Raw genomic sequence first — 15264 nt, 5'->3', positions numbered from 1 at the left:
TCACACATCTTCTCCTTGAGCTGTGGCAAGCTTTTCTCTTTCTCTTTATTAATTTGTTCCTTACTTCTATCCTTCCTCCCCACCCCAAACTCTTCTTGCCTTCCTATCTCAACAACTTATTGAATGACTTTAGGGGCCAAACACTCTGCTAGGCATAGGGATGCAAAATGAACAAATCAGACAAGCCCCATTCTTTCATGAACTATACATTCTAGCATGAGAACTGACTTAGAATTACAAACAAGTCAATTACAAGATAATTACTGATTATGAGATGCTCAAAGAGGATGATAAACAGAAAAAATGGCAAATCTTTCTCAGTCTTAAGCTTATACCTAAAATAGGAGGAGAAGCTCTCCCTCCGACAGAGTGATTGATGTGTTATATGGCAACAGGAAATAATTCCAGAAAATTAGAAAGTAGCAAGCAAGGGGGCAGAACTTCTCTGTTCCAAAGTCCAGAGCTCTGTTCTTAGCATTCTTGTGAGGATAAAACAAGACACATAAATGTATTCTTGTCTCCTATGTTCTGGTTTCCTTTTCTTTACTGAAAATATTCTAGCATCAGTGACCTTCTGACAGTGGTCAATGGGCAATCTTCTTTATAAAGATCATCCCACCAAACGATTCTCCAGATAGAAGCCTGGAGTCCTACAATTCAACCCTGTTCAGACACTATCTACCCAGAGGTAGCATCAGGCTCCACAGGCTGTCACCCATGCTGACCAACTGCTTCAAGATCACAGTTTCCCTCACCCCCCTTCTTGGACTTCAGACTCTAGTTGCAAGTCTAGGTTGTTACTTGTTCTTCTGACCAACTGGCTATAAATCAGAAGTCCCCACGACCCCCTCCCTGAGTTCAATTAATTTGCTAGGGCTCTTAAGAGAACTCAGAAAAACATTTCACTTCCTAGATTATCAGGTTATTGTAAAAAGATATAACTCAGGAATGGCCACATAGAAGAGACGCATGGGGCAAGGTATGGGGAAAGGGTGTGGAGATGCCATGCTTTCTTCAGGTGCCACTCTCCCCAAATCTCCACCTGTTCACCAATCCAGAAGCTCTCTGAACCCCATCCTTTTCAGATTTTATGGAGGCTTCATTATAAGGGCAAGACTGATGAAATCATTGGCCATTGGCAAAAGAGTCACACTCCAGCCCTTTTCTCCTCCCCAGAGGTCTGAGGGTGGGACTGAAAGTCCCAACCCTTTAATCAGAACATTGGTTCCCTAAGTCACCTGGTTAACATAACAAAAGACACCTTTATCACTCTCACCTCTTAGGAAATTCTAAGGATTTTAGGAGCTCTGTGCCAGAAACTGGGACAAAGACCAAATATACATTTCTTGTTATAAATCAAAATAGCACAATAGCCTTTTTTTTCCCCAATAAATGTACCTATTAACACTCCTACTATCAGTTTTTGACTAATTCACCAAGCACATACTAATTTTATGTATTATTGTTTTAAATAAACATCACATTCTCAACGTTTTCTCTTTTGTTTTTGCCATGCCTTGTGGCAGCCACAGAGGCCTACCGCTTGGATTTCTTCTCAAGAAAGAACTTGCCCAAGAGTGCAGTTAGCCGACAACCTCCAGCTGAGGCATTTTTAGGGTCGGTTTTAAGATTCAAGTAGAGGACCTACTCTTCCCAGACACATCCCAGCCAATGACTGTGCATAATAAAGCCTGGTCATTTGTGTGTACCATGAGACTCCTTTTAAGAGAAATCTTTGTTCCAGGGACCTCTATGGGTTTGGCCAATATGCTGTCAAATCTACATTGCCTTATCCTATGTCCTCTCCTCCTAACTTACATGGGTATGAGATCTGTCTGCATCACAGTATGATGGGCTTCCCTGCCTACTTCTGTTTCATCTCTGATATGGATTGAATGCTTTTGTCCTTCTCCAGATTCATACACGGAACTGTAATCCCCACTGTGATGGTATTTGGAGGTGGGGGCTTTGAGAGGTAGATCATGAGGGTGAAGCCCTCATAAATGGTATCAGCGTTCATGTATAAAGAGGCCAGAGAGCCAGCTTGTTCTCTTTCCAAGAGGATAGGAGAAGTCAGCCTCTGCAACCCAGAAGAGGGTCCTCACCGGAACCCAACCATGCCCACGCTGATCTCAAACTTCCAGCCTCTAGAACTCTAAGAAATAACTTTCTGACTCTTATAAGCCACCCAGTTTATTGTATTTTGTTATAGCAGCTGGAACTAAGACAGTGTTTCTTCTATCTTTCACAGTCATTAACCCCTAGCAAGTCACTTGTTTTCCTAACTCCACCTCAAGAGTCTATTTCCCAGAGGACACAACTGGTACACATCGTTTGGTCACCAGGAAGGGTATTTTCTTTCCATTTACTTACAAAATAAAAAATCCAAATGCTCACTGGTCTTTGTACATTTTTACCTATATTTTTCTAATAGAAAATATTAAAAAGTATTCTGAATCTGTTTCTGTGTTTATACACACACACATACATTCATACCAGTTTCATTTTTTTTTTTTTTTAAAGAGAACAAAGGCCTCAGAGATTGACAAATTTAGATGCTTTGGGAACAACTAACACTCAGTTTTCATTTGAACACACTCAAGTGTAATTACGCACACATTTACACAATAAGGTTTACATTTCACTCACACATAGTGATGTTTCAGCTAAAGAACTTAGGCTGACTTTATTATTAAATTTAGCCTCTATTTCCTTCTGCATTGTGTCTGCTTTAGTTAAAAACCTCAACTTCACTCAACCAATATTTATTAAGCAACTATTATGTATATGCTTCAAGTATCATTTTTCTCCATTACATTTTCCACAGTAGTACCAGAATAACTTTCTAAAATATAAGTCAGATAACTTTGTATATGTCACACTGGAAATAATAAGGCTAAAATGAATGTGTTGAGATAAACACTCATTATGCTAAGTAAAAATGTAAATCTTAAATGATGCTGACAATATTTAATTAAGCAAATGGCAGTATATGTCAATGAGATTTAAAATTGCCCAAATCCTCTGACTTAGTAGCGGGCTTTTATTCTCTGTACTTCATGGTAAGTTATTCTTAAGATATAAATTATTTAAATGGCATCATCATACTTCCTTGTATTTGTGTTGAAAAAAAAAGTCTGTCTGCCAAAATGGATTGTGAGATACTTGTAGGCTGAGATTAGCCTTTGTGAATTTCGTCTCCTTATATTTAATTTAGCACCTGGAACATAGTGAATGCTGACTGGATGTTTGCTGGATTAATATCCATTGCTGATCCAAAGATACAAACTTACAGTTATAAAGTAAATAAGTCCTGGGGATATAATGTTCAGCACAGTGAGTATAGTTAATAATACTGTGTTGTATATTTGAAAGTTGCAAAGAGAGTAGATCTTAAAAGTTTGCATCATAAGAAAAAAATATATATAACTACGTGTGGTGATGGATGTTAACGAGACTTACTATGATAATCACTTCACAATACATACCTATTATCGAATCTTTATGTTATACATCTGAAACTAATATATAGTTATGTGTCAATTATTTCTCACTATATTACACTGTAAATGGTGAACTTTTGAGATTCCAGTAAACAAACAAATAGCCAAGGAGCAAAGGAGGAAACTATTCAATTCCCCTTAAGCAATTAACACATTTCTGTTTTGTGGAAGCCACTACACCATAACTACTGCCTATGAAAAGAGAAGTTCAAAGATATCTGACATTGGCTTTGAAATTAAGGACCTGGGTGTGAGTCCCAACTCTGGTCCCAACTCTCACTGTGACTTTGGCCAAGGAATAGGACATCTCTAGACTTTTTCTCTTCCCTCAAAATTCAAAGCTGACTACCTCCTCTACCACTTCCCCAGGGTCATCAAAGAGCACAAATGAGATGAAGGTTATGGCAGACTTCCTCTTTCACTGAGGAAGAAAATGTAATTATGCCCCTAATTAATGTATTTTACAAGAGCTCTTTCCTGTTTCCAAATCTAAATTCAATTTTCAGCCATGACCCATTTATGTATAAATGTACTTTTTCCTCACTTTTAAATGCATGAGGATTTTACTCTTTGAATTAGAAAAAAGTGAGGAGAGGCTTTAAATTTTTAATTTAATTAATAATTGACTTAATGGTAAGACATGGAAATTCATCTCAATATTGCTGAAAACTCATGAATCAAAGAAACAATATGTGTATGTGCCCACATACTGAATTTTTCTATTTGGAGGTCTGCAGACAAAACCACCAGATACAGAAGAAAAGCACACACAAAAGATGGTGTTATATATAATAACTGTAAAATGTGCTATAAAAAAACAAGAGGATAAGTGTGACAAAATGGCTTACTCTCTTACCTCATTGTTAAAATTAAACAATAAAAGATATATCTTCATTTACAAAAACTATCATTTTATGAAGTTATGTTCCAAATCATTAAAAATAGTTTTTTTTTGTTTTGTCTTATATTTTAAATAACTTATTTCCTGTTTGCTAAAATCTACACCGTTGGACTCAGGATACTGGTGGGGTTTAATATTGGCAAGAATAATAATATCTTCATAAGACCTCTAGTGCATAGATATCAGTATCCTGTTTTACAAATGAGGAATCTAATAGCAAATGTAATAATATCCACACATGGAATGATTACCACATGTCGTGTACTGTAGGTTTAATATTTATTGCTTCATCTGATCTTCATCATAAGGCTATAACAAAGGTTCCACAGCACTTTCTAGATGTGTGAGTTGAAACTTAGAAAGCTTTATAAATGTTACTTGCCAAGCATCATGCAGCCGATAACTAACTGTATTTATTCTTAAATCTGATATTTAAGTCTACCTGCTTTATAAGCTCATTTTCCCAGGGATGAACAATGGTGCCAGGCCATCTGTTAAACAGGTGATACTCTACAAAGGATCTGCAATTCATTTTAATATGTATCAAAATGATCGTCAGGCTTGCCATGTACCTCCCATTGCACAGGAATAACACATTCAAATGTTATTGATAGGCAGTGAAGTACTTAACCATAACATTTCATAATCCACATCCCAAGAAAAGTATTCTCCTGAAGCAATGACATGGTAAATAGAATTCAAAATTTAGGCCACAAACCTGTTTCAGGCTCAATGGAAAAATAAGGTTGCCCTTCCAAGATACTATAAACCAACTTCGCACTGTTTCCATAAACTGGGTCATCAGCATCGGTAGCTGTTACATTAGTGACAGACGTACCTAAAAGAAAGAAAGAGAGAAAATAATAATTAACACGTCATTCTTTGCCAAGAACTAAATTTTGTCAAGCATATTATACAGAAATCCATGTGTAGGAATAAGAAGGAAAAGAAATCATTTTAAAAATATGGAGATAAACTACTCTATCATAACTTCAATGATATACAAACCTTTTAAAAGAAAGAGTACTGCTAGGTTGGAGTACTATATAAAGATAGCTCTTTTAGAATTGGTATTATTTAAGATTCCTTTGTAGTTTTCATTTAAAGATACCTATCAGATTTATGTGGGCTTAGAGAATATGAAAAAGATACATATCAAAGAAATATGAAACATAAGGTTAATAATATGATGGATATAACATGTAGCACTTAAGTTTTGCAAAAGCACAACTGAATGTACCTGGAAAAATTGGCTGCTGAAAAAAGTTGTGCAGAAATATCAAAGGAATATTTTATCCCATTTTATTTAATTGCTCAGAATATAAAATTATATTGGAACTACCAAGTAATCAACATGTTTAGATAATTGGGCCTATGGATAACAGAATCAAAACCTTAATTTTTTCCCAGATTAATTTTCTATTTTTAATCACTCATTCATTTAGCAATTGAACACATTCAGCTTGCCTGATACAAAATATATATATTACAACAAAATCTACACTCAAGAAGCTTACAGTTTGGTGGTGGGAGGGAAGAGGAGGGAAGAGACAAATGTACCTAGACATTCAGCTGAATGCAATAGCCCCAGATTTGGATCCCTCACTTAATCCAGCAAGACTGGATACGGTCAGGGACAGCTTTCTGAGAGGCAGTGCATTTGAGTGGAATTATGAAAGACAGGTAGAGTTTAACCAGGAGAAGAAGAGCAGGGGAGGAATTCTAAACAAAAGTCAAGCATAAGTAAAAGCAAAATAGTCTGAGAGACTGAGGGAAATTCTGGGAATTGCTGAAAGTGGGGAGAAATTGGAGAAGTCTGGTGTGGGAACAGAATCATGTTCTATGAGGGCAGGGTCAATGTCTTCCTCACCCAGTAAGCGTCAGACATATAATTATCGAACATATATTTGCTAACTGATGGACGAATGAATAAATTATCTGATGATTTCATGACAAACGGTAGGTAGCTATCACAAATGAGTTTCCTAGAAATAGATTCTAAGATGAAAATTTCTTGAATTTTTACTGAAGAGTCTCTTTGATCAACATCTGTGGGAAAGTGAAAAGGACAAGTCTGAGCAGAAGGAACACTTGGGCAATGATGCAGCTACAACACAGACCTCAGTGGTCTCCCCTCTAGAGCTGGAATAGTCATTGAGGAGATCCATCCAGGACTTTATACTCTGGCACTGACCAGTTACTGGCTGTGGGAACCTCCCTGAGAATGGAGGCTTGGCCCTGGTGCAGGGAGCTATCTTCAGCTGAGGGATCATCAGCCCTGAGCTGTCAATTGTCAACACTCCCAGCAGCTTAGGGAAGAGTGTTTTAAACCTGAAGGGAGCTGAGGGTGGATCTGAGCAGCATTTCTCTACGTTTGCTGAAACAATGCAGAGCCTTTGCAAAATCTTGCCAATCAAAATCTTTCTGAAGTGTTTTGAATTACAGTCACTACAGAGGACAATGTAATGATATTTGTCAAGCAGTTGATTGTCCTGTAAAATTGGAATTTTTACTCAGAATGATGATTCAGAGGTGCTACAAAAGTCTACAGTCAGAAATAAAAAAATGCTCTGAATGTCAATTGTGTAATACATTCCACCAGATACTGGGAACGGTATCAAAAAAATAATTAATAAAGACTCACTTTCAAAGGTAGCTCATCAACGAGCTGGTGAAATGAGGACATGAAAGTACAGTATTTGCAGTTATTTGAATATTGTGTGGGATGGAGAAGAAATGGAGGAAAAACATTCCAGGTGAGAGGAGGATAATAAGATAAAAGTGACTAGATTTTTCTAGGAGGAGAGATGTCTGGAAAAGCCAGCCATTAAAGCTAAGGTTGGAGATGCAAGCTGAGAACAAAATACAAGGGCACGTGAATGTCAAGATGGGGAGAGTTGGCTTCATCCTGTAGGAAAGAGAGAAAATATATCAGTTAGGGATCAACCCTAGGTAGAAGGCTCCTCCATTAGTGCTTGCAGATTCAGCTGGAGGCAGAGATATAGAAGATTAGGTGATCAGATGAGTTATGTGGTTTACAGCAATAGTCCAGTTAAGAGGTGACAAAACATTGACACTGGGTAATGACAATAAATATGGGTCTCAACGCTTATTTTCTTGTTTTGGTCCTTGCATTAAGTTTATCTAAAATGTTCAACTGGGGGTAAGCTGAGTAAGATTTTAAAAAATGAATTGCGAGAAAAAGATTCAAGAATTACTGAAAGAAGTGAGTTCAGAGACTGATCAGAAAGGGTGAACTCTTCCATGCAGAAGACCACGCAATAACTTTTTTGTTTTCCTTTGTTTTGTTGTGTATTTATTTAGATTTCTTTTAGGAGAAATGATCTTCCCCCATTATGAAATAACACATTATCAGGAAAATAGAGTCAAGCTCTATAATCTGTATCATGCTAAGTTAGTCAGTGTGAGCATTTTGTACCAGGCTCTGTTTAGGCTGGAAAAAGAGAAGTGACAAAGTAAAAACTTTCTGTCATCAACAAATTTACCTTCTAGTGAGGGACTCTAAAATTAAGAAATGTCTTCACAGAGGGAAAAAAAAAAAATCTAGATAGTGTCTGAACAATGACAGTATCTCTGCATATATTTGTGGGGTGAGTGTATTTGGACAGAGTAGCGTGGGGTTAATAGTTTCATAGATGGAATAATTCCATATGGAATGTTCTGAAACAAGTACCTCTTTCTCTTTGGACCAATCACTTAACTTGTCTTAGCCCCAGATTTCAAATCTACAATGAATATTAGAGTTACTGTGAGGGTCAAGCAAAATAATATATGTAGGGGCTAGAACAGAAATTACCACATGCTAAGCCTGTGAGTATCACCTCTGCTCATGGATTAGAATGTAGCTCTGAAAAATATTTAGATCCCTAGGGTTCCTTTCAGATCTGTGGGTTGGCAATACAGGGATGAGGGTGGGATACTTTTTAAAGTCTTCTCAGGCAATCTGATGTAAAGCCACAGTTTAGAACAACTGGAGTGGGCACCAGACTTTTAAAATTTTAACTTCACTCTTCTCCATAGAAGCATTAATTTCTACCCTGATTACCGTGAAGAACTTTTGCTCAGATTTGTATATAAAATGAAGTAATTTTTAAACCACTCCTACTGCATAAACAGTCATGGAGATTATTTCTTATTAAATAGAAGTTGGGGGGCTTCCCTGGTGGTGCAGTGGTTGGAAGTCCGCCTGCCAATGCAGGGGACACGGGTTCGAGCCCTGGTCCGGGAAGATCCCACAGGCCGCGGAGCACCTAGGCCCATGCGCCACAACTACTGAGCCTGAGCTCTAGAGCCTGTGAGCCACAACTACTGAAGCCCATGCGCCTAGGGCCTATGGTCTGTGACAAAAGAAGCCACCGCAATGAAAGCCCGCACACAGCAACAAAGACCCAATGCAGCCATAAATAAATAAATAAATAAAAATTTAAGAAAGACAAAAGAAGTTGGGGATAGTTCCTTGAGAATTTACTGTTACAAGACTGATGAAGATTACATCTATTTTCATTAGTTAGTATAAATTTATATTATCTTATTATGAGAGGACTCCTATCACATTACCTAACATTGAGGCAAGAGTAGGGGACCATTTTCTCCATCATTTACATGCTCTGCTCTGTGATTCAGTTTTTTCACATACAAAAACAATAGTTTTTATTCTTCAAACCTCAAAGTTTTATGTGAGGATCAAATGAGATACTAGTAAGTAGACAGCAGTGGCTGAGAAGATAAATTTGAAGTCAAACTGTCTCTAACCAGAACACCTGTTTTATATTCCATCCTCAACTTTTACTAGTTCTGTGTCCTCGGCCAAGTAACAAAACTTTTCTAAGCTTGGATTCCTTAATCTGTAAAACAGGAAGGTGACAGTAATTGTTATATCCTAGGTTTACTGAGTTAATTAAATATAATAATTTATGCAAACAGTATAGAAGAGTTATTTACTCAATATTTCTGAGAGCTTACTGTCACTGTAATTACATGTACATTATGTGTATCTACATGAGAGATTGAATAATAAACTAGTCTTTTACAATTTTAAGTGGTGGTGGATATTGTAATTTATAATTAAGTGTAGTCCTGCCTAGTCGTTATAATAGTAGCTTATTTCCGCTGGAGAGGATGTGGAGAAAAGGGAACCCTCCTACACTGTTGGTGGGAACATAAGTTGGTGCAGCCACTGTGGAAGAAAGTATGGAGGGTCCTCGGAAAACTAAAAATAGAATCACCACATGATCCAGCAATCCCACTCCTGGGCATATATCCAGACAAAACTGTAATTCAAAAAGAGGCATGCACCCCTATGTTCATAGCAGCACTATTCACAATAACCATGACATGGAAACAATCTACATGTCCATCGACAGAGGAATGGATAAAGAAGATGTGGTACATATATAACAATGGAATACTACTCAGCCATAAAAAATAATGAAATAATGCCATTTGTAGCAACACGGATGCAACTACAGATTATCATACTAACTCAGGTATGTCAGAAAGAGAAAGACAAATACCACATGATACCACTTATACATGGAAACTAAAATATGACACAAATGAACCTATCTATGAAATAGAAACAGAATCAGGGACATAGAGAATAGATTGGTGGTTGTCAAGGGGGAGGAAGGTGGGAAAAGCATGGATTGGGAGTTTGGGATTAGCAGACGCAAACTATTATATACAGAATGGATAAAAAACAAAGTCCTCCTGTATAGCACAGGGAACTATATTCAATATCCTGTGATAAACCATAATGGAAAAGAAAAAAATAATAGCTCATTTCCTTAAATTTGGAAGAGGAAACACAAAAAGGTATTCTCAAATGTATCAATATGTTCTTGTCTTTAATAAGAAAGTGACTTAGAAAACACACACACACACACACACACACAAATCTCACATTCTCTCATCCAGTCAATTTGCTCTGTGGTATAAAATTGCTGTGGGTTCAAAAATACAATGTATTTTGATGTAGCCAGCACAAGACCAGGCACTGGACACATCCTCAATACAAGTTTCTCAATGTTATGTGAGTGAATATCTCCCATATTTGAGTGTCATATCTCCCCGTCCATGCAAATTCCACACGCTTCCCAAGAAGAACCACTGGGCTGGGGACTGTAACAAAGCTAAGACAAGCTTTTACCCACATCCTCCTCCAGGATATTTCTGCCTGTTGTCTGGCTTCCCAGGAAATCCACATCCTTCAACTTCAGACACCTGGAAATGCAAAGGTGTCTGCTTTCCGTCAAGGATGATATTTCTCCTAATAGTGATTCAAGACTGTTGATGTACCTGTACACTGGAATAAATGTGTGCAGAGGTTTTGTGGATGCATTTGTCAAGTGATTACCCAGAGGGGGAAAAATGGATGCTTTGAGGTTAATCTTACAGCAGAAAAGATTTCTAGTCAAGCTGCGGTATAGGCTTCTCCATGGAAATGCATGCAGAATGCAGACCACAGAGGCAAATTGAAAAGTGTAAACCTTGAGGGATAATGTTTCTTCAAAGCAGCAAGTGTTGGTGTGTGATAAATAGGACCCTGAGTAATACCCAGCAAATATAACAACAGGATTCTCTGTTTGTGTTTTCATTTGGAACTGTTTTTGTCCCTTTGTCGAGGATACAAGAGACTCATTTAGCTAGTGACTATAAATTTGACACTGTGCCATTTCTCCAAGAAAGCCCCTATTATAATCCAACTTGATGCTGATCCTAATTATAATAATATAGCTGTTGTATTTCCAGCTGTTGTCAATAAAAATGATCCCTGTCACCACAATTCATCCCGCTAGTATCAAGTCAAGTGTGAGCATGTCAACTCCAAGGTGAATTCTGCTTTTAATAAACCCATTTTTCTGCATTTAGCTTCTTGGTTAAGTGCAATTTGCCAAAGTGCTGCTTGGATTTTAATTAACAGAGGGCTCCAGTATCGTTTGCCTCTTGCCACACCTGAAAGTCCCCTCCCATTAGCAGCAGAACCTACACATCTGCCCCCTATAATGACAGCAAACACTACAAGAAAAATTAACCATCAACAATTTTACACTGTCAGGTTAGAGGTTCCAGTTTGCTGACAAACTAAGATGAAAGGTCTTCCGGAAAATAAGATGTTGGGATTTGGGTAGGGCAGCTCTGTTAGCTAGGCTCTACTTCTTTATGAGCAAGACAGCACACCAATTCTGCACATTAGTCAGAAAGAAAAAATGCTGGTGCTGACACACTGAGCAGAAAAACAAAGGTTTGGTGCAGCGCGAAAATATGAGCATTGGAAAAGCTAAAACTCTTACGATAAGAAGAACACAAGCCCCATTTGGCAAGACTCATTTGCAATACATTTTCAGAGAATAAGCATTTCAATAGCAAGTGAAAAAATAAAACAGCAGAACCTTTGCAATAGCTGAAATTCAGAAAGGTATGCATTACTGGCCCTCCTAATATCATCTTCCAACTTTGATTTGGCCTTTTGGCTACTCTGATCCAAGTTCAGTATGTACAATACCCAGAAAGAGCGTCTGGCATCATCATCTGAAAATATGTTACTTAAACATTCAGACTTTCCAAAGATCAGAGGCCTAACAGGTCACAGCAACCGATGCAAATGCCTTCGTTATTTTAATAAAACTAAACCCTCAACCCATCTTCCCTCATCCTCCTTATTAATTCCCCCGAGTAGTAGGCAATACAAGACGTAATGGGGAACAGGTGTTGCTAATGACAACCCTTTTTGGTTGTTGAATAGCAGGGCAATAATTTCATGATACCTGTGTAACTTGTTGACTAACTAGAAGCTGAAGCACCTGGCCCTGGAAGTTTTAAACGTGTCATGCGAAATCCATTTTTTTTTTTTTTTTAGTTTTATCAAACTATGCTCTCGGGTTATTCTGTACATGACTGGCATGCACTTTTAGAGGTTTTTTTGGTTTGTTTGTTGTGCACCCCGTACCCCACCCCCAATTACAACACAGCACAGACCTAGTGCGCTTAAGAAAAAATCTGAGGGGAGAGGGGGAAGATGGCGAAGAGTAAGACGCGGAGATCACCTTCCTCCCCACAGATACATCAGAAATACATCTACACGTGGAACAACTCCTACAGAACACCTACTGAACGCCGGCAGAAGACCTCAGACCTCCCAAAAGGCAAGAAATTCCCCACGTAGCTGGGTAGGGCAAAAGAAAAAACAGAGACAAAAGAATAGGGACGGGACCTGCACCAGTGGGAGGGAGCCGTGAAGGAGGAAAGGATTCCACACACCAGAAGCCCCTTCGCGGGCGGAGGCTGAGGGCGGAGACTGCGGGTGGCGGAGCGGAGGAGCTTCAGAGCCGCGGAGGAGAGCACAGCAACAGGGGTGCGGAGGGTAAAGCGGGGAGATTCCCGCACAGAGGAGCAGTGCCGACCAACACTCACCAGGCCAACAGGCTTGTCTGCTCACCCGCCGGGGAGGGCGGGGCTCACCCGCCGGGGAGGGCGGGGCTGGGAGCTGAGGCTTGGGCGTCGGTTGGAGCGCAGGAAGACGACTGGCGGCGAGAACACAGCCTGAAGTGATTAGTGCACCACGGCTAGCCGGAAGGGAGTAAGGGAAAACTCCCTCTGTTTCCTGGTGCGCGAGGAGAGCGGATTAAGAGCGCTGCTTAAAGGAGCTCCAGAGACGGGCGCGAGCCGCGGCTAACAGCGCGGAGCCCAGAGACGGGCATGAGATGCTAAGGCTGCTGCTGCCGCCACGAAGAAGCCTGTGTGCGAGGACAGGTCACTGTCCACACCTCCCTTCCGGGGAGCCGGTTCAGCCCGCCACTGCCGCGGTCCTGGGATCCAGGGACAACTTCCCCGGGAGAACACACAGCGCGCCTCAGGCCGGTGCAAAGTCATACCACCCTCTGCCGCCGCAGGCTCGCGCCGCACTCAGTGCCCCTCCCTCCCCCCCGCCCCCACGGCCTGAGTGAGCCAGAGCCATCCAATCAGCTGCTCCTTTGACCCCTTCCAGTCTGAGAGAAGAACAGACGCCCTCCAACGACCTACACGCAGAGGCGGGGCCAAATCCAAAGCTGAACCCTGGGAGCTGTGCGAACAAAGAAAATAAAGGGAAATCTCTCCCAGCAGCCTCAAGAGCAGCGGAATAAATCTCCACAATCAACTTGATGTACCCTGCATCTGTGGAATACCTGAATAGACAACGAATCATCCCAAACTGAGGAGGTGGACTTTAAGAGCAAGATAGATTATTTTATCCCCTTTTCCTCTTTTTGTGTGTATGTGTATGCTTCTGTGTGAGATTTTGTCTGTATAGCTTTGCTTTCACCATTTGTCCTAGGGTTCTATCAGTCCGTTTGCTTTTTTTTTCTTTTTAAAAAAAATTTTTCTTAATAATTATTTTTTTATTTTAATTATTTTATTTTACCTTACTTTATTTTATTTTCTTTTATCCTCTTTCTTTCTTTCTACTTTTTCTCCCTTTTATTCTAAGCCATGTGGATGAAAGGCTCTTAGTGCTGCAGCCAGGAGTCAGTGCTGTGCCTCTGAGGTGGGAGAGCCAACTTCAGGACACTGGTCCACAAGAGACCTCCCAGCTCCACGTAATATCAAACAGTGAAAATCTCCCAGAGATCTCCATCTCAACGCCAAGACCCAGCTCTACTCAACGACCAGCAAGCTACAGTGCTGGACACCCTATGCCAAACAACTAGCAAGACAGGAACACAACCCCAACCATTAGCAGAGAGGCTGCCTAAAATCATAATAAGTCCACAGACACCCCAAAACACACCACCAGACGTGGACCTGCCCACCAGAAAGACAAGATCCAGCCTCATCCACCAGAACACAGGCACTAGTCCCCTCCACCAGGAAGCCTACACAACCCACTAAACCAACTTTAGCCACTGGGGACAGACACCAAAAACAACAGGAACTACGAACCTGCAGCCTGCAAAAAGGAGACCCCAAACACAGTAAGATAAGCAAAATTAGAAGACAGGAAAACACACAGCAGATGAAGGAGCAAGATAAAAACCCAACAGACCTAACAAATGAAGAGGAAATAGGCTTTCTACCTGAAAAAGAATTCAGAATAATGATAGTAAAGATGATCCAAAATCTTGGAAATAGAATAGAGAAAATGCAAGGAACATTTAACAAGGACCTAGAAGAACTAAAGATGAAACAAGCAACGATGAACAACACAATAAATGAAATTAAAAATACTCTAGAACGGATCAATAGTAGAATAACTGAGGCAGAAGAACGGATAAGTGACCTGGAAGATAAAATAGTGGAAATAACTACTGCAGAGCAGAATAAAGAAAAAAGAATGAAAAGAACTGAGGACAGTCTCAGAGACCTCTGGGACAACATTAAACGCACCAACATTCGCATTATAGGGGTTTCAGAAGAAGAAGAGAAGTAGAAACGGACTGAGAAAGTATTTGAAGAGATTATAGTTGAAAACTTCCCTAATATGGGAAAGGAAGTAGTTAATCAAGTCCAGGAAGCACAGAGAGTCCCATACAGGATAAATCCAAGGAGAAACATGCCAAGACACATATTAATCAAACTGTCAAAAATTAAATACAAAGAAAGCATATTAAAAGCAGCAAGGGAAAAACAACAAATAACACACAAGGGAATCCCCATAAGGATAACTGCTGATCTCTCAGCAGAAACCCTGCAAGCCAGAAGGGAGTGGCAGGACATACTGAAAGTGATGAAGGAGAAAAACCTGCAACCAAGATTACTCTACCCAGCAAGGATCTCATTCAGATTTGATGGAGAAATTAAAACCTTTACAGACAAGCAAAAGCTGAGAGAGTTCAGCACCACCAAACCAGCTTTACAACAAAT

The 15264-nt window shown here is 39.7% G+C and overlaps 1 protein-coding gene across 2 annotated transcripts in view; it reads right to left on the bottom strand.

Annotated features, from left to right (window-relative positions):
• The window catches only part of CDH8 (cadherin 8), a 354111-nt gene that overhangs the window by 187463 nt on the left and 151384 nt on the right, over positions 1–15264 (bottom strand). For both annotated transcript variants that reach the window (XM_073796978.1, XM_019935532.3), the window contains exon 3: positions 5123–5242. In XM_073796978.1, the coding sequence (XP_073653079.1) occupies positions 5123–5242 (120 nt within the window). The remainder of the gene's footprint in view (positions 1–5122; positions 5243–15264) is intronic.

Source organism: Tursiops truncatus, chromosome 19 (assembly GCF_011762595.2).
Source record: "Tursiops truncatus isolate mTurTru1 chromosome 19, mTurTru1.mat.Y, whole genome shotgun sequence".
Lineage (NCBI taxonomy): Eukaryota > Metazoa > Chordata > Mammalia > Artiodactyla > Delphinidae > Tursiops > Tursiops truncatus.
This window is presented reverse-complemented; position numbering and strand designations above follow the sequence as displayed.